The sequence below is a fragment of the Dermochelys coriacea genome, chromosome 11 (assembly GCF_009764565.3).
Source record: "Dermochelys coriacea isolate rDerCor1 chromosome 11, rDerCor1.pri.v4, whole genome shotgun sequence".
NCBI classification, from domain to species: domain Eukaryota; kingdom Metazoa; phylum Chordata; order Testudines; family Dermochelyidae; genus Dermochelys; species Dermochelys coriacea.
In genome coordinates, this window is record NC_050078.2 from 75,003,165 (window position 1) to 75,030,896 (window position 27,732).

At 40.2% G+C, this 27,732-nt stretch overlaps 1 protein-coding gene across 1 annotated transcript in view; it reads left to right on the top strand.

Annotated features, from left to right (window-relative positions):
• HDAC4 (histone deacetylase 4) overlaps positions 1 to 27,732 on the top strand; it is a 311,748-nt gene that overhangs the window by 189,474 nt on the left and 94,542 nt on the right. Inside the window, 4 exon segments of the mRNA XM_038421049.2 lie at positions 7,466 to 7,597; positions 17,762 to 17,874; positions 23,781 to 23,897; positions 23,984 to 24,182. Coding sequence (XP_038276977.2) covers positions 7,466 to 7,597; positions 17,762 to 17,874; positions 23,781 to 23,897; positions 23,984 to 24,182 — 561 coding nt within the window.

Genomic DNA, 27,732 nt, shown 5'->3' on the forward strand with positions numbered 1-27,732 from the left:
TTGCGATATCTAGTATGCCACGGGGATGGTGTCCATATAATAATTCAAAGGGGGAAAACCCAGTAGAGGCCTGAGGTACCTCCCGGATTGCAAACATAAGGTAGGGTAGTAGGGTGTCCCAATCCTTCCCGCCCCGACTTACCACTTTCCTTATCCATTGCCTTGAGTGTTCGGTTAAACCTTTCTACCAGCCCATCCATCTGCGAATGATAGACTGAAGTTCTCAGGGTATGTATATGGAGCAGCATACAGAGGTCCTTCATTAGCTTCAACATAAATGGGGTTCCTTGGTCTGTTAATATCTTCTTTGGTAGCCCCACTTGGGCAAAGATCCCACCAACTCTTTACTATCTTTTCAGAGGCCGTGTTCTGCAGGGGGACGGCTTCTGGTTAGCGAGTAGCATAATCCAGAATGACAAGTATATATTGGTGGCTCCGGGCTGTCTTCTCCAGGGGTCCCACTAGGTCCATGGCTGTTCGCTCAAAGGGGACCTCTATGATGGGAAGAAGTACTAAAGGTGCCCTCAGGTGGGGACAGGGACTGTGCAGCTGACACTCAGGGCAGGATGCACAGTACCTCCGCACTTCTTCATGTACTCCAGGCCAGAAGAATCGTCGCAGGACCCGTGCCAGGGTCTTTTCTACTCCCAAATGCCCCCCAAAAAGATGACTATGGGCCAGACTTAATACAGCATTCTGGTGTTTTTGAGGTACTAGGATCTGCTGTACCTTCTGCCCCTGTACTGGTGCAACCCGATATAAGAGATTTTTCTTCATTATGAAGTAGGGTCCTGGTCCCTGGGTTTTCCCTTCCACGGGAACCCCATCTATTTCGGTCTCCTCCTTCCTAATGTTGTCGTATCTTGGGTCTTCAGCCTGGTCCCGTCCAAAATTTCCTCTCCCAGGGCTAATCTGCCTGAGATCTAGGGGGCCAGTCTCTGTTGCTTCCCCTGGTTCAGAGGCGTTAGGGTGTGGATCAGACTCGGGAGCTGCTCCCTCCTGGGTGGCCTCCTTTTCAGCTGCTCAGGTCCGCCTACCTAAGAGAGCCACCCTCTGGCTTTGGGCCAGTATTCGGGTTCCCAAGGCCTTAGCTGCCCTCCTTTCCCTTTTCGTCTTTCTACGCTGTCTGGGAGTGGAGAACAAATCTGGGGATATTTCAGAGAAGGTTGAGGGTTGACAATCTACTGTGGCTGCCTCACTACTTTCAGGGTTTCCCCCTTTCTCCAATTCCTCTACCGGGAGTAAGTCTTCAAACCCTGGGAAGTCCCTCCCTATGACCACCAGGTATGGGAGTTTAGGGACTACACCTCCTGCTACCTCAGTAGTGTTCCCCTGAATCTCTGTTTTTACTGGGATAGTGGGGTAATAACCAACTGTCCCATGGATGCGTGTTATCCCCGTACGTTTGGCCCACAGCAGCTAACTATGCTTCACAAGCTTCCCCGAGACAAGCGTGACAGCATTCCCCGAATCAACCAGTGCCGTGGTCTCTACCCCATTTAGCTTTACTGGTTTGGTGTACATATGTGGGGTTAGTGAGACCCCCACAAGGTGGATTAGGGAGCATGGGTCTGCCCACTTCCCTAGGTTACACTGCATAGGCTCTTCGGCATTGGGACACCGTGCAGCTATGTGTCCATTCCCCGGAGGTGTAACATCTGTATGGAGCGTTCCCTGGTCTCTTGGTTTGGGCAGTCTAACATCACAATCCTCTTCCCCCTCAGTGCTCCGACTCTTTGTGGCTTCTGGTGGGCCTTCAACTCCTCTCTTTTTCCACCTGGGCTCTCCTGGTGGCCCACTCACCTGGGCTCTAGGGCTTGGTGCTGCTAGTTTAACCCAGGGTGCTTCTTCCTTAACTGGTCGGGTCAGCTCCCTTGCCGTCCTTCACCTTTCTACCAGTGTGACAACCTCGTCGTAGGTGGAGGGTTTGTTCTGGCTTACCCAGGCGCGGAGGTCTGGCGGTAGTCCTCTCATGTATCGGTCGATGACCAGAACCTCTAGTATCTCCTCCGGACTCCGGGACTCAGTTCATAACCACTTTCATGTGAAATGGATTAGGTCATATAATTGGGACCATGGGATTTTGTTTTCCGGGGAACCTCAACTCATGATATTGCGGGGCCCGCACTGCGGTCGTTACCACAGATCTGGCCAGGATCTCTGCTTTCAGCTGTGGGTAGTCTGCCGCAGCCTCTTCAGGCAAATCATAGTAGGCCTCTGGGCCTCCTCACACAGGAATGGAGCGAGGATGCCAGACCACTGTTTTCGAGGCCAAGCCTCCCACAGGGCTGTCCGCTCAAAGGCCAGGAGGTATGCCTCTACATCATCCTCCCGTGTCATTTTCTGCAGCCAATTGCTGGCCCGCGTGATCTGCGTCCCATCATGGCCGCGGTTCAGCTCTGTAAGGGCCTTTACCTGGTTTACCAGTTTCCGCAACATAGCCCGGTCTTGAGCAGCCTGGTCCATCAGCAGGCGATTAGTCTCTTGCTGTAGCTGCACTGCCGCCTGTTGAGCGGCTGCCTGGACACAAGTAGCCTACTGCTGGGCAGCCGTGGCTTGTATCAGGGCCCGCACTACCTCCTCCATTGTAGTGAAAAAAAAAATAAACTCTCTCCTTTTTTTTTTTTCTCCCCCCAAACAGCCGCCTTCTTCCATCGCGCTGTGCACACCAAATCCCACTGCTGACATCAGTTGTGATAAAGTTCCTCCTCTACCTTGGTAGGTCTTGCGCTTTTGGCAGATTTGCTCACCTTGGAGCTTCACGGCAGCCCTCAGTTTGGCCGTTTTTGTGAACCCACAGTCCAGGTCAACTCCTCCTGTGTCTGACCAGGAGTTGGGAGGTTTGGGGGAAACCCGAGCCCGCCCTCTACTCCGGGTTCCAGCCCAGGGTCCTGTGCAATGCAGCTGTCTAGAGAGCCTCCTGGAACAGCTGTGCAACAGGTACAACTCCCTGGGCTACTTCCCCATGGCCTCCTCCCAACACCTTTATCCTCACCATAAGACGTTCTTCCTGGTGTCTGATAATACTTGTACTCCTCAGTCCTCCAACAGTATGCGTCCTCGCTCTTAGCGCCTTTTGCTCCCAGCTCCTTACACACGCACCACAAACTGAAGTGAGCTCCTTTTTAAACCCAGATGCCCTGATTAGCCTGCCTTAATTGATTCTAGCAGCCTCTTGATTGGCTGCAGGTGTTCTAATCAGCCTGTCTGTCTTAATGGTCTCCAGAAGGTTCCTGATTGTTCTGGAACCTTCCCTGTTACCTTACCCAGGGAAAACGGACCTCCTTAATCTGGGGCTAATATATCTGCCTTCTGTTACTCTCCTGTAGCCATCTGGCCCGACCCTGTCACAATACCTAACTGAATTTTGAATTAATAAGTGTATATCATTTTATTAGAAGACATTACGTGACCTGAAGAGTACAAAGCTTTTGAGATTGACTTTGAAGCACTGTAGATTGCATTAAGACTCTGAGCAGCTCATAATTTGGATACATTGTATGGTGGGATGAATGTCAGTTTATTTTCAGTAGAACTGATGTTTCCTCAAGAAAATTGAACTTATGCGCTCAAACTCCATAATATTGTGTGAGTATGTGCTGGCTGATTCATGTTATTTTCTTATTTATACTTTTGAAGTATAGGTCTCTCAAATTTAGGCAGCATTTTTTTTGTTAGATGACAGTAAAAAAAACAAATAAGCTTATTGGCCCTGACTGAGCGTTGTTGAAAATTGAAATCCTTCATAATAGTGAGACATTCCGAAATGACATATGTAAATACCTAGAATTTCAGATCATTCTGTGCTGCTGGCAGGGTGTTGTTAAATCACTTAACTCCGAGTTACATAACACCAAGTGAAATGTATACAGATATTTTCATGTACCACGGATATGAATGACAGGTGAAATGGGATACCAATGTTTAAAAAGTCCTTGGAGTTTTGATAAAGATTTCTGTATAGGATTAGTATTTAAAAAAAAAAGAATATTGTAGAACAAAGTCTAAACTTTTAGTTGTAGAATGGTAAGGGTTTAAACTTATCTCAAGATGAGGAGGGGATAAAGAACATCATGTAATACATTTGTCTGGGAAGTTCCATGTGTTTTCTTTGGATGGTCATATCTTCCTTTGGAGATGTTTTGTTTAAGCATGTGGTTCTTTATTTTCATTCACATTGAAATTCTTGTTACAGGAAAGGATTCTTATTAGTATACTCAGACCTGTAACATCATTTGTCATACAGTAACTCCTTGCTTAACGTTGTAGTTCTGTTCCTGAAAAATGTGACTTTAAGTGAAATGATGTTAAGCGAATCAAATTTCCCCATAAGAATTAATTTAAATGTGGGAGGGGGATTAGGTTCCAGGGAAATTTTTTTCACCAGACAAAAGACTATACATTATGTAGCTATATAGATACATATACATACAGAGTATAAGTTTTAAACAAACAATTTAATACTGGTACACAGCGATGATGATTGTGAAGCTTGGCTGAGGTGGTAAAGTCAGAGAGTGGGATGTTTCCCAAGGGATGTCTTTCTGCTAAATGATGAACTAGCAATTGGCTGAGCCATCAAGGGTTAACTTGTTGTTAATGTAGCCTCACATTCTATAAGGCAGCACGAATGGAGGGAGGGGAGACAGAGACACACTCTGTGTGGGGGGGGGGGGAGAGAGAGATGCTCATTACTCCTTTAAATTTGTTGAGCCCACTCTAAATTCACTGCCTTTTTAAGTTAATCTGCAAGCCCGAGATGGCAGTTGCTGCCAGGAAGCTCCCTCCATCCTGAGCCCTGTCCTGTGTCCTCACCCCCACCCCCCGCTCTATGGAAGATGGGGTAAGTGGGGTGCAGGAGCAAGGGGGAGGTGGACACCCTGACATTAGACCCTCCCTTCCACCCTCTGCACAGCAAGCAGGAGGCTCCCGGGAGCAGCTCCAAGGCAGAGGGTAGGAGCAGCACATGGCAGTGGGGGGAGGGACAGCAGAACTGCTGGCAATTGGTAGCCTGCTGGGCAGCTGCTGCACAGGGAACTTAGGGGAACAACGGGGAGCTGATTGGGGGGCTGCCGGTCCACCCTGGTTCCACCCAACCCCCACTAACTCACTCCTCCGGGCTGCTCTTCCTGCAAGCAGTGGACAAAGCAGGCAGCTGCCAAACGACATTATAAGGGAGCATTGCACAACCTTAAATGAGCATGTTCCCTAATTGATCAGCAATGAAACAATGTTAACTAGGACGACTTTAAGTGAGGAGTTACTGTATTAGCTAATCTTTGATACCCTGATTTTTTTTTCTCCATTTTAAGGTGTTCCATACTTAGACACTTTCTTCATTGTATACCTTTAAAATACTGTGATTTCTCTATTCCCAACACAAAACGTAATTCAGACAAATACCGTACAAGAATAAATAATATGAATGAAATCCTCATTTTAATGTAATTTATATTGTGATATTTTTTCTTTGTCTGAAGTCAGATGCTTTAACCAACTGTAAAATATGCTTCAGAGTAGCAGCCATGTTAATCTGTAGTCGCAAAAAGAAAAGGAGTACTTGTGGCACCTTAGAGACTAACAAATTTATTTGAGCATAAGCTTTCGTGAGCTACAGCTCACTTCATACGTTGCAAGCATATGTAGATACTCCATATATATGCACAATATACGTGACCACATTTATATGAAATATTGCTTTGCTTTATTTTTAAAGTATAGACCCAAACATCTAATCAGTTTGTTTATTTAAAATGTAAATTGGCTGCAACTGTAAATTATCTACCTTAAAGACTAAAGACTATATCATGAGGTTCTGAGTGTTCTCATGTCTATTGTCTACTTTTAAACTAATATTAGGTCCTTCCCTTTAAAGCAGAGCTCTTTTTTTTTTTTTTTTTTTTTTGAACTAACATGGAAGAAAGTGCAATTGATATTTAAATAGCCCCCTCTTTAATTTTGTCCTTCTGGCAAACAACAGATTTATATTCATTCCACTTGCTTTCTTTATGTAAATGACATATAACGTGATTTTGCCCTTCACTAATGGATTTCAAATTGAATTTTAAACATCATCTTGATGAGCCTGACACTTTTTAAAAGTATCTCCTTTATCTTTTTTTAAAGCAAATTTAGGTAGACAATTTTTTCTGACCATGGTATATTCATGAAAAGCTCCTTTTCTAAAGTTTCATCAGAGAACAGTTTTGATGACAACTTTTAAGCAGTTGATCATGAAGTCATCAACTTCCAATTTGTGTGCTATCCACAATTAAAACATTCTGTGTTGGCATTCTACACATTCTAGCAGGAAATAAATCTGTAGCCAGACTTTGTTAAACAAAATCAGTTTGTAAATCTGACTTCAAGTCAGAAGTTTTACATTGTCAACCCTTGGGCACAAAGAATCAAGTTCACCACTATTTAGTGGTGAGAGCATAGAACTTGCCAATAAAAGGAATTAGACAGCAGAATTGCTGGAGAGTGGAGGAAGGGAAAGTTTGGGTAAGTTCATAAATCCAGTAAATGTCAGGAGCCCTGAGGCACTCAAGGAAATATTTCAAATATACTCAAGAGAGCAAAAGTTTACAAAGAAAGATGTCTTCCAGTGGGAATCTTTTCCCTTTCTCGTGGTTTCTTTACCTGTTGAAAAATATTTATATGAGACAAGTAGTGCTGGCAGTTAAGTTTCTTCTGTGATTCCTACTTAGGAGGATGTGATGAGAGTTCTGTGCACATTTCCTGACTCTTCCATTTGATGAATATACCGTCTTGGAACATTACCATGCCTGAAACTTTCATTTAAGAGGATAGTTAAAATGTGTATCATATGATGTAAAGGGGTTCAAATTTTACAAATTTCCTGTGGCCATAAACCTCTTGGCAGTCCTGATGACCTTAAGGTAGTCATACATTTTAAGATAAACTTTTGAAGTATTGCGTGTGTGTTAGTCATACAACAATCCTTGAACTATGCTTGGAAAATAAGATAATTATTCTTTTGTTATTCGTTATAGAGGCCCATTGATTTATTAATTTATAGAATATCCATTCCAAGGCTCTACCTTTGTGATAAGCTTAGTAGTCAGCAGTGGAGTGATTTATAAATATATTATAGGTGAATATCTTACTTTGTATTAGATCTCATTAACTTTACAACAAATCATACTGCAAACCATTATCTCCAGTCCATAGGTAAAACATTGTAACATTATTTTTTATAAAAAGCACTATTAATCCTGATCATCAGTGTTTTAACAGAACTAGTGCAGAAGGCATCTGTTGTTATTTTTTCATTATACTGATAACACTTTATTCCAATTATTATGTCATATGATTAATTTCCCTTACATTTCTGTGGTATACTTCATTGAAGATTAGCCAATATAGTTAGTAGAAAACAATGAATAAGATGATATTAAATGGAATTCTGCACTCAGTGATGACTTTTTCTTTCTTTGTACAGCATCTGAACCCAACCTGAAGTTACGATCCAGATTAAAGCAGAAAGTTGCTGAAAGACGGAGCAGTCCCCTGTTACGCCGGAAAGATGGCCCAGTGGTTACTGCTCTTAAGAAGCGTCCCCTGGATGTCGCAGGTATGTCAACATAAGAATGGCCATACTGGGTCAGACCAAAGGTTCATCCAGCCCAGTATCCTGTTGGTCAACAGTGACCAATGCCAGGTACCCCAGAGGGAGTGAATCTAACAGGTAATGATCAAGTGATCTCTTTCATGCCATCCATCTCCACCCTCTGACAAATAGAGGCTAGGGACACCATTCCTTACCCATCCTAGCTAATAGCCATTAATGGACTTAATCTCCATGAATTTATCCAGTTCTCTTTTAAACCCTGTTATAGGCCTAGCCTTCACAACCTCCTCAGGCAAGGAGTTCCACAGGTTGACTGTGTGCTGATTGAAGAAGAACTTCCTTTTATTTGTTTTAAACATGCTACCCATTAATTTCATTTGGTGGCCCCTAATTCTTATATTTTGGGAACAAGTAAATAGCTTTTCCTTATTCACTTTCTCCACAGTACTCATGATTTTATATATTTCTATAATATCCCCCCTTAGTCTCCTCTTTTCCAATCTGAAAAGTCTTAGCTTCTTTAATCTCTCCTCATATGGGACCCATTCCAAACCTCTAATCGTTTTAGTTGCCCTTTTCTAATGCCAGTATATCTTTTTTTGAGATGAGGGGACCACATCTGTACGCAGTATTCAAGATGTGGGCATACCATGGATTTATATAAGGGCAACAAGATATTCTCCATCTTATTTTCTATCCCTTTTTTAATGATTGCTAACATTCCGTTTTGCTTTTTTGACTGTCGTTGCACACTGCGTGGACATCTTCAGAGAACTATCCACGATGACTCCAAGATCTTTCTCCAGAATAGTTGTAGCTAAATTAGCCCCCATCATATTGTGTGTATAGTTGGGGTTATTTTTTCCAATGTGCATCACTTTACATTTATCCACATTACATTTTATTTGCCATTTTGTTGCCCAATCGCTTAGTTTTGTGAGATCTTTTTGAAGTTCTTCACAGTCTGCTTTGGTCTTAACTATCTTGAGCAGTTTAGTATCATCTGCAAACTTTGCCACCTCACTGTTTACCCCTTTCTCCAGATCATTTATGAATAAGTTGAATAGGATTGGTCCTAGCACTCACCCTTGGGGAACACCACTACTTACCCTTCTCCATTCTGAAAATTTACCATTTATTCCTATCCTTTGTTCCCTGTCTTTTAACCAGTTCTCAATCCATGAAAGGATCTTCCTTCTCATCCCATGACCACTTAATTTACGTAAGAGCCTTTGGTGAGGGACCGTGTCAAAGGCTTTCTGGAAATCTAAGTACACTATGTCCACTGGATCCCCCTTGTCCACATGTTTGTTGACCCCCTCAAAGAACTCTAATAGATTAGTAAGACATGATCTCCCTTTACAGAAACCATGTTGACTTTTGCGTAACAATTTATGTTCTTCTATGTGTCTGGCAGTTTTATTCTTTACTATTGTTTCAACTAATTTGCCTGGTACGGATGTTATACTTACCAGTCTGTAATTGCCAGGATCACCTCTAGAGCCTTCTTAAATATTGGCATTACATTAGCTATCTTCTGGTCATTGGGTACAGTAGGTGATTTAAAGGACAGGTTAAAAAACCATGGTTAATAGTTCCGCAATTTCACATATGAGTTCTTTCAGAACTCTTGGGTGAATACCATCTGGTCCCAGTGACTTGTTACTGTTAAGTTTCTCAATTAGTTCCAATGTTGGGTAATTGTTGGGTAAGCAACTGAAAGCCATGCCTCTTGTCGTATTCTATACAAGGCTCCCAGCTTTAAAACCTTTTTATATATCTGATTAACTCTTCAGTCAGGATCTCTATATTCCCTTTGGCACCTTTAACCCTTTAGTCCTTGGACATTCATCAGCGAAGGCATTGTTTCCAAGTCCACAGGCTCTGTTTCACAACTCTAGTTTTTAATCTTGTGTTAATCAGATATAGATATGGTGCCAGTGTAGCATTTCAAGATGGTAGAAATTACGGGTTGTTGGGAAGTATAGCATGAAATGTCTCAAAGGCATCTCTACTAATGTCCATGGATCCAGGTGCTAAGCACAATTCATAACTGTACCACTCCAACGATAAATGCTTTTGACGCCATATTATTTTGGGTCTTGTGCAGACCTCCATTGTTCTTCATCAAACAATTTAAATTAGGACCGTCAAGCGATTAAAAAATTAATTGTGATTAATCGTGAGATTAAACAACAATAGAATACCATTTATTTTTAAAATTTTTGGATGTTTATTACATTTTCAAATATATTAATTTAAATTACAACACAGAATACAAAGTGTACAGTACTCGCTTTATATTTATTTTTTATTACAAATATTTGCACTGTAAAAAACAAAAAACATTCACCTCATACAAGTACTGTAGTGAAATTTCTTTATCATGAAAGTTGAACTTACAAATGTAGAATTATTATTACAAAAAACTGCATTCAAAAATAAAACAATGTAAAACTTTAGAGTCTACAAGTCCACTCAGTCCTACTTCTTGGTCAGCCAATCACTCAGATGAACAAGGTTGGGTTACAATTTGCAGGAAATAATGCCGCCTGCTTCCTGTTTACAACGTCACCTGAAAGTGAGAACAGGCATTCACATGGCACTGTTGTAGCTGGTGTTGCAAGATATTTACATGCCAGATGCACTAAAGATTCAAATGTCCCTTCATGCTTCAGCCACCATTCCAGAGGACATGCTTCTACGCTGATGATGGGTTCTGCTTGATAATGATCCAGAGCAGTGCGGACTGATGCATGTTCATTTTCATCATCTGAGTCAAATGACCCCAACAGAAGGTTGATTTTTCTTTTTTGGTGGTTTGGGTTCTGTAGTTTCCGCATCAGAGTGTTGCTCTTTTAAGACTTCTAAAACCATGTTCCACACCTTATCCCTCTCAGATTTTGGACAGCACTTCAGATTCTTAAACCTTGGATCGAGTGCTGTAGCTATTTTTTAGAAATCTCAGATCGGTACCTTCTTTGTGTTTTGTCAGATCTGCTGTGAAAGTGTTCTTAAAATGATTATGTGCTCAGTCATCATCTGAGACTGCTTTAACATGAAATATATGGCAGAACGCGGGTAAAACAAAGCAGGAGACATACAATTCTCCCCCCAAGGAGTACAGTCACAAATGTAATGGACGCATTTTTTTTTTTAACAAGCATCATCAGCATGGAAGCATGTCCTCTGGAATGGTGGCCGAAACATGAAGGGGCATACGAATATTTAGCATATCTGGCATGTAATACCTTGCAACGCCAGCTACAAAAGTTCCATGTGAACATCTGTTCTCACTTTCAGGTGACGTAAATAAGAAGCAGGCAGCAGTATCTCCTGTCAAAGTAAACAAATGTGTTTGTCTTAGCGATTGGCAGAATAAGAAATAGGACTGAGTGGACTTGTAGGCGCTAAAGTTTCACACTGTTTTATTTTTGAGTGCAGTTATGTAACCAAAAAAAATCTGGATTTGTAAATTACACTTTCATGATAAAGAGATCGCACTGCAGTCCTTTTATGAAGTGAATTGAAAAATACTATTTCTTTTGTTTATCATTTTTACAGTGCAAATATTTGTAATAAAAATAATATAAAGTGAGCACTGTACACTTTATATTCTGTGTTGTAATTGAAATCGATATTGAAAATGTAGAAAAATATCAAAAAAAATTTAATAAATTTCAATGATATTCTATTGTTATAAGTGTGATTAATCGCAATTATTTTTTTAATTGCGATTAATTTTTTTGAGTTAATCACTTGAGTTAACTGCGATTATTGACAGTCCTACTTTAAATATAAAAACATGTTATGTGTTGTTTTACCATAGATGATGATATACTCAAAAGTTACTTATTTCACAACCTCTTGCAAAAAGTAATAAACATTTCTTTTTTGGAGAAATTTCATATTAGGAGGTATACTAGGTAAGAATCTAGATTATCATAAAGTTTAATTTTTAGCACCATCTAGACAAAGCTATGAGTAAGTACATTTAGACAACCACTTTTTGCTTTTCTCAGACCTCCCTGGCACTTCAGAGCACAGTGTCCCAATTCATGCAGCTTAAAATTCAGCTCTGCTCTGAAAAGTGACTCTGTAGAAATGGTATCATGGGTTCCGTGAGTGTATGTGTGGGTGTGTTATCTCCTTACCAAATGTTCTTGGTTTACAAGCAGGAGATGCTTTTTCTAACCAGCAGCCCTGCAAACTCCACAACAGAGCTGAGAAGCATGCTTATTTCGTTCCTTCTCATGCTACTGCCTGTTACAAAGGTTCTGCAGGCCAAATTAGGGCCTTTGTAACACTTGTGCAACCTCATTGTTTTCAGATGGTGCCCTCTGTGACACCTGTGCACACCCGTCTTTGCTGGGTGTCTACAGATGTAACTGACTGGAACTAAGTTTTAAAAAAAAGAAAAGGCTGTTGATCCACAGCCAGGAATAGATTCCTGCTTACGCTCTTAGCTGCCTGTGCTCTTGCTGCACTAATAGGAATGAAAAGCATGAACATTTTATTTTGGTCATTACAGTCAGCGGGTCAGACTCTAGGTAAATACGGAGTTCATGTGTTGAGTTGAAAATGCCATTTTTACAGCCACTTTTCAGGGGAAAATTGTACTTTTAATCCATAGAGAATATCCCTGGATGAAATTAAGGCTTGAATGTATCACAAAGATAAATTGAGTGCCACATGTTTTTCTTTTGTTTAGGTAATAAACGTGGAATCCAATAAATCATAGCTTATGACCTGTTACTTACAGAAGTGCATGTATTTTCTATCCAGCCAAAATGTTCTTTCTACAAAGTCTAGGTTTTCATTAAGCGCCACAGGTGTCCATTGTGAAGAAAGTTGAAGGGCAGTAGTAAAACTTCAGATTAATTGGATTTTCTTCACTCAAAATGCTGGTGCTTAGTGCTCACTTAATTGGACAGAGGAAGACCAACACTGGCAGCAGGAGGCAAGGCACAAGAAAGAGTAATGAGGCTGTTTTTCACAGAATCACCTTTTATTTCCAAAATTATGTTCTAAAGGTATGAAGGCCTGCTTTACATTCATGAATAAAGCAGTATGTTATGGAGTGCTACAGAGGTCTCACAACCTCAGAAAGTAATTTTATTTCAAAGCACAAAGTGATGTTGCAAAAAAAAAAAAAAAGAATGATTTTCTGCCTCAGTGCTCTGATTGCTGAGTGTCTGCACTCCTGTCAGCTGGGGTGATGGTCACATGTCTAATTAAAGAGGAACCATATCCTTGATCAGCATTTTAAAAAGAAGTCTTTGGTTAATTTCTTCTCCAACTCTCCTATAGTCACTTTGAAAGAGCCTTTCTCCACTTCCGTGTCATCACTGAACTAAATGAGCATCTTGGTAATGTCATAGCTCTCATATCTTTGCAGTAGAATAGAAAATATATTGCTATTTTGGGCAAGTCCATGGATGAAAAGAATTTCCTTTTGTTTGTAGGTTAACTTTATATAGGAAGGAATAGTGCTGAGTACTAACTTTTGCTTACAAAGTCAGGAATAAGGCTTTGGCAGGGGAAAAAGGCTCTCCTATTTGTTCAGTAAGCATGCTCATACATGTATGTCTAACCCACACACCTTCTGGGTGTGGTGTTCTGTCCCTTCTAGTGGCACGGAGACCACTTAGAGAGAGAGAGATTAATGCGTTTGCTCTACAGCCGTATCCACCAGCCAGTTGACTTTTAGCTCATGTGGTAGAGGCTCATGCACTAAGCTCTAGAGATCCTAGGTTCAATCCCACCCGCCGATGACCAGGGTCTGTCGTTGTTACATATAGATACTCAAATAAGTCGTATTGTTGGCTTCTCATTCTTCACAAGCGTATTGGGAAGCATGACTTGAGAATTCATAGTATTGTTTGGAGGGTGTGGAGAAGTAGTTGCTGAAGCTCAGAGACGGTTCCATAGTTTCATGGCTGGGACATGTGGTAGCGACGGATGCCGATCCACTAGAGTCTATAGAGTCACATAGGTAAAATGCATAGTGCTTGGAATAATCAGATTAGTAGCAGATTTATAGAAAGAAAATGCCTTTGAATATGTGATGTCTAATGATTACTAGGTGGGCAATCAGTTTTAGATTGTTACTTAATCCTTAAATTTCTCTTGATTATAGAGGACAGTAAAATCTACTTATTTACTCTACTCCAACCATAATATGGGCTGAATTACTCCACTAACCAGGGGCTAGTTAGGGGGCTTCATCAATTAAATAACTAAAACAAAATTTGTTTCATGTCCCCAAAGTCATACCAGTTGGCTCCATTTCCACTGAGACATCCCAGTGAAATGTCCCAGATTGCATCAGGCTGTTATATCACAGCTACCTGAAAATTATACTGGGGTCAACCAAATCCTATTTTCTCATAGTTGGAATGGCTGTCAAAAGGTTGCAGTGATTTCTGCTTTCTAAGTAGTCTTGGAAGGCATAGATTGCTATTGGTAAATGCTGGTAAACATTGATTTCACTGTGCAACCACAAACTGACAAAAAAATATTTAGAGTGATGACCGTCAAAATTTACAGATAGGCAAGATAAGAAAAATGCTCCTGGAGAACTTATTAGAGTTTGATTTTAAGGATATTTAATATGTATAGTTTGACATGTGATGGTGACAATTTGTGTTTTAACAGTTATAAAGCTTTAACTTTTTGAATCTCAATGGCTGCTCTCATTTAATTATAGTTTACTTCCTTTCCTCCCGCCCATATAATTTCCTTCAACAGTGAAAATTTACATGGATAAAAAAGTTTAAAAATTAACATATATATTATGTGTCAAAATTATAAAAAACAAAACAAAAAACAAAAAAAAACCACAGTGGAATTCTGCCAAGCATACTTCTTAGATAATAAAAAGAGAAACACTGAAAACTGTGCTATATCAAAATCAGAGAGGTTCCTATGGGCCAGCTCTGTGCTCCAGAAGAATTTTCTGGTAGCTGCAAAATCAACTAATCTGCAGTGCTGCACTGGAGCTGGGAAAAGCAGCTTTATAGGCTGTTAAAAAAAAAAAAAAAGTTTTGGGTTCAGATCGGATATCCCACTTGCCCTGGTTAAAGGGGGTGTTAAGAAAATAGCGATAACATACGTGAAGTTGTGGGCATTTTGTTGTTAATATAATAAGGGTTTACAGCAATAGAATTATAAAGTGAAGTTTTATTTAAAGTACAAAATCCTCTTGGTTGTGTTGTGATGGGTTGTGTACACTCCACACTGGACAGGAAGGGGTCATAGAATCATAGAACATCAGGGTTGGAAGGGACCTCAGGAGGTTATCTAGTCCAATGCCCTGCTCAAAGCAGGACCAATCCCCAACTAAATCATCCCAGCCAGGGCTTTGTCAAGCCTGACCTTAAAAACCTCAAAGGAAGGAGATTCCACCACCTCCCTCGGTAACCCATTCCAGTGCTTCACCACCCTCCTAGTGAAAAAGTTTTTCCTCATATCCAACCTAAACCTCCCCCACTGCAACTTGAGACCACTACTCCTTGTTCTGTCAACTGCTACCACTGAGAACAGTCTAGATCCATCCTTTTTGGAACCCCCTTTCAGGTAGTTGAAAGCAGCTATCAAATCCCCCCTCATTCTTCTCTTCCGTAGACTAAACAATCCCAGTTCCCTCAGCCTCTCCTCGTAAGTCATGTGTTCCAGTCCCCTAATCATTTTTGTTGCCCTCTGCTGGACGCTTTCCAATTTTTCCACATCCTTCTTGTAGTGTGGGGCCCAAAACTGGACACAGTACTCCAGATGAGGCCTCACCAATGTCGAATAGAGGGGAACGATCATGTCCCTCGATCTGCTGGCAATGCCCCTACTTATACAGCTCAAAATGCTGTTAGCCTTCTTGGCAACAAGGGCACACTGTTGACTCATATCCAGCTTCTCGTCCACTGTAACCCCTAGGTCTTTTTCTGTAGAACTGCTGCTTAGCCATTCAGTCCCTAGTCTATAGCAGTACATGGGATTCTTCCGTCCTAAGTGCAAGACTTTGCACTTGTCTTTGTTGAACCTCATCAGATTTCTTTGGGCCAATCCTCTAATTTGTCTAGGTCCCTCTGTATCCTATCCCTACCCTCCAGCATATCTACCGCCCCTCCCAGTTTAGTGTCATCTGGAAACTTGCTGAGGGTGCCGTCCATGCCATCCTCCAGATCATTAATGAAGATATTGAACAAAACCGGCCCCAGGACTGACCCTTGGGGCACTCTGCTTGATACCGACTACCAACTAGACATGGAACCATTGATCACTACCCATTGAGCCCAACAATCTAGCCATCTTTCTATCTGCCTTATGGTCCATTTATCCAGCCCATACTTCTTTAACTTGCTGACAAGAATACTGTGGAAGACCGTATCAGAAACTTTGCTAAAGTCAAGAAATAACACGTCCACTGCTTTCCCCTCATCCAAGAGCTAGTTACCTCGTCATAGAAGGCAATTAGATTAATCAGGCATGACTTGCCCTTGGTGAATCCATGCTGACTGTTCCTGATCACTTTCCTCTCCTCTAAGTGCTTCCGAATTTATTCCTTGAGGACCTGCTCCATGATTTTTCCAGGGACTGAAGTGAGGCTGACTGGCCTGTAGTTCCGAGGATCCTCCTCCTTCCCTTTTTTAAAGATGGGCACTACATTAGCCTTTTTCCAGTCATCAAGGACTTCCCCCGATCGCCATGAGCTTTCACAGATAAGTCCCTGTCTCTAGGACAGTTTTTATCTGTCCTATCCTGCCATCCCTGTCAGAAGTAACAAGCTGTAGGTAATTAGGAAGGAATAATAATACAAAGTGGGTGTGGAAGGCCTCAAAGGCAGTTTCCCTGAACAAGAGAACACCCATCTCTAGAGGGTTAGAGCTCTAGATGTGTAGGCCTGGGAGAAGCGCTGCAAGTGAGACAGCGGGAAGGGAAAGCTCAATCAGTAATTGGTGAGTCGCCAAAACACACTAGGATTCCCGAGGGACAAACTCTGTGTAGGTTTTTTTTTTTTTTTTACCTATGAGAGACTTTGACCACTGTCTACATGGAGGACTTTCAGTGTAATATCTGGGAACTTTGCACGTTTTCATGAAGATAAAGAGTTGTCCAGCTAGTGCTGCAGGACAATAAGTGTAAAGAGACTGATGTCTGGAGACACTCAAAACAACTCTTATGAGGTTGCCTTTTATTGTCTCAATTATCCTCCCATTTTTCTGTCCTGAGATGAATGCAGAACATGGAGGCATCTACCAGTAATCAGGGGCAAAAAAATGTATACTTGAAAGTCAGACTTCACCCTCTGTGTTCATTATTTCCTCACTTGGAACTCTGGAGACCTGCTCACACTCTTCTGATTCCAGGCCTTTCCTAGTGCTTCCTTGTTGGGAATGGAAAGAAACTAGTACTTGGATGGGAGACTTCTAAGGAAAACCCAGGTGCTGTGGGAAGTGGTATTAATTATCTAATTAGTACTGTTCCCTTTAACTCAGTATTGGACCAGGGCTCCAGATTGGTGTTAAGGTCCTGTGTGCTGCTGAAGCTACAATTCTGTAGATGACAGCACCTCAGGAAAATAACTGTTTCTCATAGAATGCTGAGCACACTGTCAGCTCTTAACAAATAACCACTAAGGGCATGACTACTTACATTCATTGGGGCACTTTTTGTAAAAGTGAATGTTGGTGCTGGTGTGAAAAAGCTGTCAAGGGTCAGTAATGAAAGTATCTTTCCATTTAAAACATGAATAAATTCAAATATACAAGAAGAGTGCATAGGAAAATGTCAAAGCTCAGAAAGTTACTTAATAATGCAAGACTGAGAGCATGATTAAGATAAAATGCTAAAGTGGATTGGAGGAAGCACTTCATAAAACTGTAGTAGAACAGTTTGACATAGACTGACTTAGCTTGTTCATGTTTTCTAAATTGTTTATTGTGTGCTTAATCATATTTAAAGTTCTTGACACACTATGCAAAAAAAGGTTGCAGAGAAAAGATGTAAGTATTTGGACACACAGTTTGAAAGTACATCTTTGTTGATATATTCTCAATATAGAAATGTTTTATTACATCTTCAGGGTTTTTGTTTTCCCTGATAGATCTCTCCAAATATCATTGCAGAGATAGTTTATACTGTTTCTAATAGTTGTTTTTGAATGTGTTTTAGACTCTGCATGCAACAGTGCTCCTGGATCTGGTCCCAGTTCTCCAAACAACAGCTCTAATAATATAAGTGCTGAGAATGGAATTGCAGGATCAGTCACAAGTATTCAAGCAGAGGTACAGAACTGCTCTTTACCTTGGGTTTAACATTTGTGCTTCTAATGAACTTGTGGGAGCTATTAAATATGCAGGGAAAGCTGAACCTTGAGTTGGATGGCTACTCTCCTAACCAGTGAAGATTTGAATGTGTTGGAAAAGTAACATGCTTAGTCTGTGTTTGCTCATAAATATCTGTGCTTGGGGTAACTGGCAGTAGCCATAATATGGATTGATAGATTTAAAAAAGGAAAGGAATGTTGGGGGGAAATCTTGAAGAGGGTTCCTTTCTCAAATATAGGTTGCCAACTCTCTTGAGTATTTTAAAATGTTGGATATTTATTTTCATGTTTTATAATGTTGAATAACTTCATTTTATACAGGTGATTAATATAAGCATTGTTCAATTACAGGGAAGGAGGAATATAATATTACCTTATATTAAGGTATATTAAGTTCCTTCTCCCCCGCTCAGTACTCAAAGGCTTCCTGTAGTGTGTTAACGTTTGCCACCAAATTTTAGCATCCTCCCACCTTTATGCAGTTTAAATCTTAGCTTTTGTTAACCTTTGTTTTTAAATTGCATCTTTCCATAACTGATTATTATTAATAAATAATCCCATAAACTGCAGGGTATTTTCACCATCCTCTTAAACATCTGGTGTTGGCCACTGTCAGGGACAGGATGCTAGACTAGAGTTGGGTCTGATCTAGTCTGGCAATTTCTACATTCCTGTTATTGAATCTGAAAATATGTGACCCTCTCTGTCATTTTGTAACCTTCACGTTTGGAAAGGTGGTGTGTAATTATCCAGACCCTGCTGTTGTATTTTGCATTGCAGACTTCACATTTGCTGTTTCCCTTGAATATTATTCATGCATTTACATTTATAAACTTTCCTGACAAAGCAGAATTTTGGTTTAATCACACTGTCCTCCAACTTGTAATTTTGGAGAATGGAAAGGTGTTTTTTGAAGCATAAATCCAGGCTATTTGAGCTTTCTAGGTTTGTACAGACTTTGGCTCAATTAGTGTTTCTAATACTGCATAACACAATTTTAAAAACCTTCGAACAAAATATATCATGGACCTCAAAACACACTTACTCATGCAGTACAGCATTGGTCACTTGGCTTGACACAATATACCACGGCTGTTCTAAAGAGATTGGCTGAGATTCTGGTTTGGGCTTTATAAAAGGAACAATAGTTCTATTTCATGTGTTTAGTAGAACTCTGGCAGTATGGGGAAGGGTAATTATAGCATCCACAGTAACAACAGCTTTACTTAAGGCTACATACTGTATGCATTCCCGTGACAAAACCCTCATTTCAGTTGCTCCTGGCTTTGTTCAGTGAGACTGCTCTAGTATAGCTGCCGGAGGATTTGGTGTCCTCCTAAATGGAATTGAGCTACCAATCCTGTTGATACGTGAACCAGAATAGAATCCAGCTGCCCTTATCTCTGAGGTTTCACTTCTGATAGCAAAAGTCACACTCACAAGTATCAGTGGTTGAATCACTGCTGGATTCTGGGCTCATGTGTCTTCGTAGCCCTTTGGCTGGTAGAGGCATACTCTTCACTTGTTCACTCTACACTGCTCCCAGGAGTGAAAGTAATAATGAAGACTTGTCACTACAGCCAGTCCTCCTTCCCCTCAGCGTCCTGCTCTTATCGCATCTTTAGCAGAAGGAGCGTAGGCAGTTGGGGACTGCTGAGAGACTCATAACCTCAGCTACAAATATTCAGTCTTGCACAGGAAAGCTTGCAGTGTTCCAAAGGGCACAGCTTCCCCTAAATCAGTATTCTGGGAGGGTTCATCCCACAAGTGTGGATATGCAGAGGCATATCTCTCCAAATAACTTTGCTTTTTACAAATGAATGTATTACTTCACCAAGGCTATAATTCCAGTCGTTAGTAAGGTCTGCACAAAAAATCTTTTAGATGCACATGCTGTTGCAAGCATTTGATGTCCACTTTCAGTGACTACCTATTCCCTCTTGTAAAGCAGTGAAGTCATAATTTTAAGACTGAGGCATGAGTGATGCCAGACATGTAAAGTCTGTCTATTGCCAAAACAGTTCTCCAGACATGTGAAAGATACCTGTCTCCTTCCCCACCCCTTTCACAGTTTTACTACAGTGTCTCATTCATAAAAACATAAGAGCTGCCATACTGGGTCAGACCATGGTCCTTCTTGCCCAGTATCCTGTCTCTGACAGTGGCTTGTACCAGAGCTTCAGGAGGAGTATAAAGAACAGGGTAATTATGAAGTGATCCACCCTGTCTTACACTCCTGCCTTCTGTCAGTTTAGGGTCGCGCTGAGCATAGGGTTGCATCCTTGACCATTTTGGCTAATAGCCATTGATGGACCTATCCTCTATGAATGTATCTAGTTCTTTTTTGAACCCCATTATGCTTTTGTCCTTCACAACATCCCATGGCAATGAGTTCCACAGGTTAATTTTGTGTTGTGTGAAAAAGTACTTTCTCTTGTTTGTATTAAACCTTCTGACTATTGAATTTAATCAAATGATCCCTGGTTTTTGTATTGTGTAAAAGGTAAATAACACTTTTCTATTCATTTTTTCTACACCTTAGTCCTGGTACATTTGAGAAGAATTCCGCTGTGATCTATGAATTAATTTAAACTGAAACACTTTAATGTAGCCTCCCAAAGCAAACTATGTGAAAAGTAAAAAAATGTTCTTCTGCTGTTTCTCTGAAAATTGCACCCAGAATTTTCTCACCTGTTTTATGATTTTATGGATGAGAGCAAGAATATAGTCTGTAAGCTATGGTGCTGTAGTGATTTTAGAAGTAGGTGTGATATGAACAATTAGTCCACTAGATCTCTGAGGCCACAGTCCACAGGAAACCTCACAACCCACTAATGGATGACACATAATTTTTGATAACCTATTGCACTAACTCTCTTACTGTCAACAGATCTTAAAGTTTATTCTGTTAATTAAATCTTCCCTATCCTCAACATTCACACTTGTCAAAAACTGGTCATGCCCTTCGTTAGCAATTCTTTTCTGTAAGCATTGGATATTTCATGATGGTAACTGAGCCATTCCTCCAAACTTTTCTGCATGCATTTGTCAGGGGCTATCCAAATGCAGTTAATTAAGATAGCATTTTAAATACAGATATTTCCTTTCAAATGAAGCTTGTTGTATACATCAGGAAATAACATTACCCGATTACTGCTTGCTTCCATGTATCTTGTAAAAGGCCAATGTAATGCACACACCGGACTCCAATTTCTGTATTACCCCAAATAACAGACTGTCTCCTATAAAACAGACCCATTTCCACTTCGTATATTGTAAATAGTCAATAATTTCTGAGCAATTAGTCTTCTAATTGTGATAGTTTCACATTTACCTGAGTGTTTGGTTTTAAATGAGAAATGTGTATATTTGCACATCAGTTGATCAGCGATTCATCTCTTGACCCATACCAAATGGGAAAACTGATCATTTTTATATTATTTAAATTAAAATACTTGCCTCAAGTGTAGAAAGCATACAGCTCCATTCTGTTCACAGTGGATAAATAGCATTTATTTTTTAAATATTGTGTTAAATTTAACAATGTTTTTTCCACCTATGCAAGGCTATTTGACATTCACTGACATTTTATTTCACATAAAGCTTTAAAAAGTTCTGCCTGAGTAGACAAAAACTGTAGATGCTGGGTTTGTGTTCTTCTCTGTATTTCCACAGCACTTATGTACAATTCATAGACAGATTCAGTATATTTAAGATGATGATAATGGAACTGAAATTTTGTGTGTGCAATTAGTTTCAAGCTGTTGTGTTTTTCATTCAGTTGTGCTTAATACAAATAAACCCCCCGAGACTATTTGAGGCACAACTAAATGGGGATTTGACTGTTTAAAGTGTAAATTGATGCAATTTTGTTACTTTTGTAAGATCAGTACCCCGTAAAAGTCAGGAAAAGATTTCAGTACCTCACCCACAGTACATGCCTAATTTTCAGCATGTGGTACAATAACATTATGTTTACGCTTTAAGCAAAATTTCTAAGAAGTGTTCAAAATCACCCCGGCAAATAAGTGAGTGGAAACACAAACAAGTTTTTTACAATTTTGCCTTGGTGTTCCTGTGTGTGCAAGTGGAAATATTTAACAACTACGGAGAAATTAGCGATGACAAGACCTTTGTGATAGATCTGATTTCAACATGTTTTTAATAATTATGATTGACAAGATTGCAATTACACAGGAGGAGACTTTAGAAATGGAAAGAACCTCACTTGGCAAATTGAACTTAGCTTGAGCATATGTGAGAACTAGATGACTTTACTACTAAGGGAATGAATAACTAACTAATGTCAAATTAAACCATTTATTTGGAAATGCAGAGTCTTTGGCTATAAAGATGGCAAATGCAATCTTGTAAAGATATCATTGCTACACTTGTCTATGATCCTCTCTCACAGGATTAGCTTTAATGTTACCGTTTTCAGCAATTCCAGTTTCACTCATCAGTACATCAGATTTTTCTTTTAGAGAATATTTGTATATAGAAGACTTGCTTTTCAATGGTAAATGTTAAGCATGTGCTCTTCCCTTTGTGGATTGCAACAGCATTACTTTATCTTGCAAAGTTCAGTGCAAGTTTCTTCAATGGAGTTCAAAGATAACTAGCTTTCTTTTCATCATCCAAAATTGCCTAATCGGGCACCCATTGAAGTCAATTACAAGTTCCTAATGACTTTGGTGCTACAGAATCAGGCATAATATGAGGCAACAACCTCTAAAACTCCAAAAGATTAAAATCCCTTCGTGGCTATTCTGACGTGTGTCGCTCTATAGAATGATGAAATACTACTGTACCCATCATATACCTGTTTTTCTAAGAATCAGAGTTAAAAACTGTCACTGCATGAGAAATGTTATAGAAAATGTCTTTTTTTATATATTTGTTTAAACTCCTAGGATTGAAAACAATATCCACTCCATAATTCAATGCCATCAAAATAACTGTTTTCTAATCAGGGCTTCAGACACTTATCAATAACTACAGTTAATATTTGCAATAAATATTTTAGTCCGCATTTGTGAAATTAAAAATGACTGTTACACTTCCGTGGTGCGACATTAGCTGGCTATAATGTAATCCTCCCAGTTAATTTCACATTCCTTCTCTGAAAATCAAGAAATACCCACCTAAGACGAACATCCTGGCTCTTTAATGGAGCTTTATCTTGTATTTAAACAACAACTTGATGGTGACTGATGCATTTCATACTATCCTTGGCCTGGTTGACGAGAACATCCATCCTGTGTAACGTAAAATTTGTTTTTTTAAAAACATCTTTTTTAGCCATGTAGTTTAAGGGACAAATGAGTCATGGAGGCTCCCTTGATAGACAAACCGATGCTTCCTGCACAAAGGGTTAAAGGAAACAGGATTCTGGCAGGGATGCACAGATGATCCCCACTCCCTCTCCAGGGTCATGTAGAGCAGTTTGTGGGGGTGAGAAGGGTGTTCCAGGATGTGGGAGGAAACCATTGCTGCATGAATCTTCCAGTTCTTTGCCCATGTTGGGGCTATGAATGGGTCAGAGGCTATTGTAGCCATTTAGTTGGATTAGCCCTATCAGAGCATCTCTGCTACCTTTGTGGGAAGATTACACATCCATAAGTGAATCCACCCCATGCCTATCCCATCTACTTGGACTGGGTACTGGGCACAGATTAGCCCCTACATTCGGAATCTTTTGGTATCAGAAGTGAAGTTATCTGCCTTCTATTTTTCTTTCTCGTTCCCTTTTCTGATGTGCTTTATACTTAAGGTGATTCACGAATCAGGCAGACTATAAAAGTGGCTCCTGTCTATTCTCTTTACATTGTCTGATTGTTCCAGTTTTCTTAATTCAATTTCCAGACCAGCCTGGCTCACAGACTAGTGAATCGTGAAGGCTCAGTAACACAGCTTCCTCTGTACACGTCTCCTTCCTTGCCCAACATAACGTTAGGCTTGCCTGCAACTGGACCTGCAAGTGTAAGTGATATTTAATGTTGTCTTTGGGATTGTAGTTGCATTGACTCATTCATAAGCTGAATACTTTACCGGTTGTATATTTGCAGGGGGGATCAGGACAGCCGGATGCTGAGAGACTTGCTATTCCAACCCTACAACAGCGGCTTTCCTTATTTCCTGGCACTCACCTCACTCCTTACTTGAGCACTACAACGTTGGAAAGAGATGGGGGAACTTCACATAACTCTCTTCTGCAACACATGGTCTTACTGGAACAACCAACTGCACAAACTCCCTTAGTCACAGGTGAGCATACCAAAGCTCGTGTGCAAAGGCTAAGATATGCAGCTCCTAACTGGGGGAGTGGTACGATCCATTTCAATTTATTGCAGTCTTCTTCATGAAAGGAACAAAGGAATACCAGTTATCTCTGAAATCATATATGTTTATGACATGGAGCATGTATTGTTGATGTCATGGGCACCTACAACATTGGAAAAGGTCTGTGATTGACCAAATTACACATCTTTAAGAGATAGGAGGAGGCTAACATTGTTTATCATTTTGGCAGGATTAAGATAAACTAGTTTATAAATATAAATCTGTTAGTATTTTAATAGTAGAACCCTACCCAGTTTGATCAAAGTAAAAGTGAGAAGGTATTTTCTTAGCAAAAATTACAATTTTTTTTACAATTTACTGTGTTTAGTACTTACAATTACTGGATAGATGCTATCCTTTTTACAAAATCAAAAGCATGTGTTTTCATTTTAAAATGTAATATTAAAAGCACAGTCTGTCTAATAATAATTAGTCTTTCAAGTGTAACTAAATCTGTTAAATTTCAAAAGATAATAAATTAGTGGTGTTTCATATTCATTATTAAGATTTCAAAAACTGTCAATAATCCCTTTGAATCTGGCCCTGTGTTTTACTCTCAAACTTATCCAGATTGAAATGTCACTAGAGGAGGTTCTGGAATTAATTGAGAAACTAAACAGTAACAAGTGACTGGGACCATATGGCATTCACCCAAGAGTTCTGAAAGAACTCAAATTTGAAATTACAGAACTATTAACTATGATTGTAACCTGTCCTTTAAATCAGCTACTGTACCCAGTGACTGGAAGATAACTAATGTAACGTCAATATTTAAAAAGGGCTCTGGAGGTGATCCTGATAAGTCTAACGTCCGTACCGGGCAAATTAGTTGAAACAATAGTAAAGAATAAAATTGCCAGACACACAGAAGAACATAAATTGTTACACAAAAATCAACATGGTTTCTGTAAAGGGAGATCATGTCTTACTAATCTATTAGAGTTCTTTGAGGGGGTCAACAAACATGTGGACAAGGGGGATCCAGTGGACATAGTGTACTTAGATTTCCAAAAAGAAAAGGAGTACTTGTGGCACCTTAGAGACTAACAAATTTATTAGAGCATAAGCTTACGTGAGCTACAGCTCACTTCATCGGTCCCTCATCAAAGGCTCTTACGTAAATTAAGTGGTCATGGGATGAGAAGGAAGATCCTTTCATGGATTGAGAACTGGTTAAAAGACAGGGAACAAAGGATAGGAATAAATGGTAAATTTTCAGAATGGAGAAGGGTAAGTAGTGGTGTTCCCCAAGGGTGAGTGCTAGGACCAATCCTATTCAACTTATTCATAAATGATCTGGAGAAAGGGGTAAACAGTGAGGTGGCAAAGTTTGCAGATGATACTAAACTGCTCAAGATAGTTAAGACCAAAGCAGACTGTGAAGAACTTCAAAAAGATCTCACAAAACTAAGTGATTGGGCAACAAAATGGCAAATAAAATGTAATGTGGATAAATGTAAAGTGATGCACATTGGAAAAAATAACCCCAACTATACATACAATATAATGGGGCCTAATTTAGCTACAACTAATCAGGAGAAAGATCTTGGAGTCATCGTGGATAGTTCTCTGAAGACGTCCACTCAGTGTGCAATGGCAGTCAAAAAAGCAAACAGGATGTTAGGAATCATTAAAAAAGGGATAGAGAATAAGATGGAGAATATCTTATTGCCCTTATATAAATCCATGGTACGCCCACATCTTGAATACTGCATACAGATGTGGTCCCCTCATCTCAAAAAAGAGATACCGGCGTTAGAAAAGGTTCAGAAAATGGCAACTAAAATGATTAGGGGTTTGGAACAGGTCCCAAATGAGGAGAGATTAAAGAGGCTAGGACTTTTCAGCTTGGAAAAGAGGATACTAAGGGGGGGATATGATAGAGGTATATAAAATCATGAGTACTGTGGAGAAAGTGAATAAGGAAACGTTATTTACTTGTTCCCATAATATAAGAACTTGGGGCTACCAAATGAAATTAATGGGCAGCAGGTTTAAAACAAATAAAAGGAAGTTCTTCTCCACTCAGCACACAGTCAACCTGTGGAACTCCTTGCCTGAGGAGGTTGTAAAGGCTAGAACTATAACAGGGCTTAAGAGAGAACTGCATAAATTCATGGAGGTTAAGTCCATTAATGGCTATTAGTCAGGAAGGGTTAGGAATGGTGTCCCTAGCCTCTGTTTGTCGGAGGGTGGAGATGGATGGCAGGAGAGAGATCACTTGATCATTACCTGTTAGATTCACTCCCTCTGGGGCACCTGGCATTGGCCACTATTGTCAAACAGGATACTGGGCTGGATGGACCTTTGGTCTGACCCAGTATGTCCATTCTTATGTTCTTATGTGAGTGGTTGACTGGAGATGCATATTTGCTCTAAGAAGAGTAAATAGAAAGCAGTGGCCACCTCTGAAGCATGTTTCTGGTCTATGCTTTCTAATATTGGGCTAAGGTAGAAGATGCAAGAAAGCATTCAGTGGTACTTAAATTGCTGAGAAACTTTGGTTTTTATATCTTGAATGATGCTTAAATTTGAAAAGCAAAATCCTTAAGGGTGCTGGTTATCAAAACCTCACATCGAAGTCTCAGGATTTGGTCCCTTATAGGCAGTGTTCTACATTCTAATCCCCATAACTCCTAATGTGTCAGGATAATAAACCTTTATGTGTGGGGAACCTGAGGCAGAGATAGTGATTTTCCATAGTGCTTCAGAGGGAATCAATTTCATGAGATTTAGTAGTGTACACACGTTTTATGAAGCTTAATGTACTTTTCTGTGCTTTTCAACATCGGAACACAGAATTCTAAATTAGTATGTACTGTTGTTATATTGGTACATCCTTGATATTCTACCCATCTAGAACAAACAAGTGATTTCCTGTTTTGGCATTAATGGCATTTTCTCCTTATCCACATATCCTTTCCCCAGCCCCTTCTCTGCCTTGAGCAGCTCAGCAGGAGGTGTTGGTTCTAAGTACTTGGCAATTCTTTTTCTCAGGTGTGTAGATTGTAACAATGGGCCTTCAACAGATCTTGCTACTCTGGGGGCAGGCTGAGCCCTTTCCACTGACCAGCTGTCCAATCTGTTCAGTTTCCAGAATTTTGCAGGAGATAGGACACCATCTGCTACAGAGCAGGAGGACAGGGAACCCTCTCATTTTTCCCTCCAGAGTTCCTTAACTTTGCTGCAGTTTGGACTCAAGGCATTTTTAATCAAATTGGCTCCAATTTTTGCTGGATTTTAGTTTTGATCAATTTTTCTGAAGTGCTGCTATGGCTCTTCCTTGCTGGTGGCCTGACGAGGAGAAGAAAAGTCTGTCCTGTGCTCTACCAGAGCATAGCAAAAGAAATTGTTCCCCTTTGGAACTGGAGGAAAACCTCCAATCTGGTGTACAGGGTTTTCTTCGAAGCTGCTAGATCTCCCCCTTAATCCCAACCACACCCTTTCTCTCCCCTCCCGTGCAACAAAGAGGTCA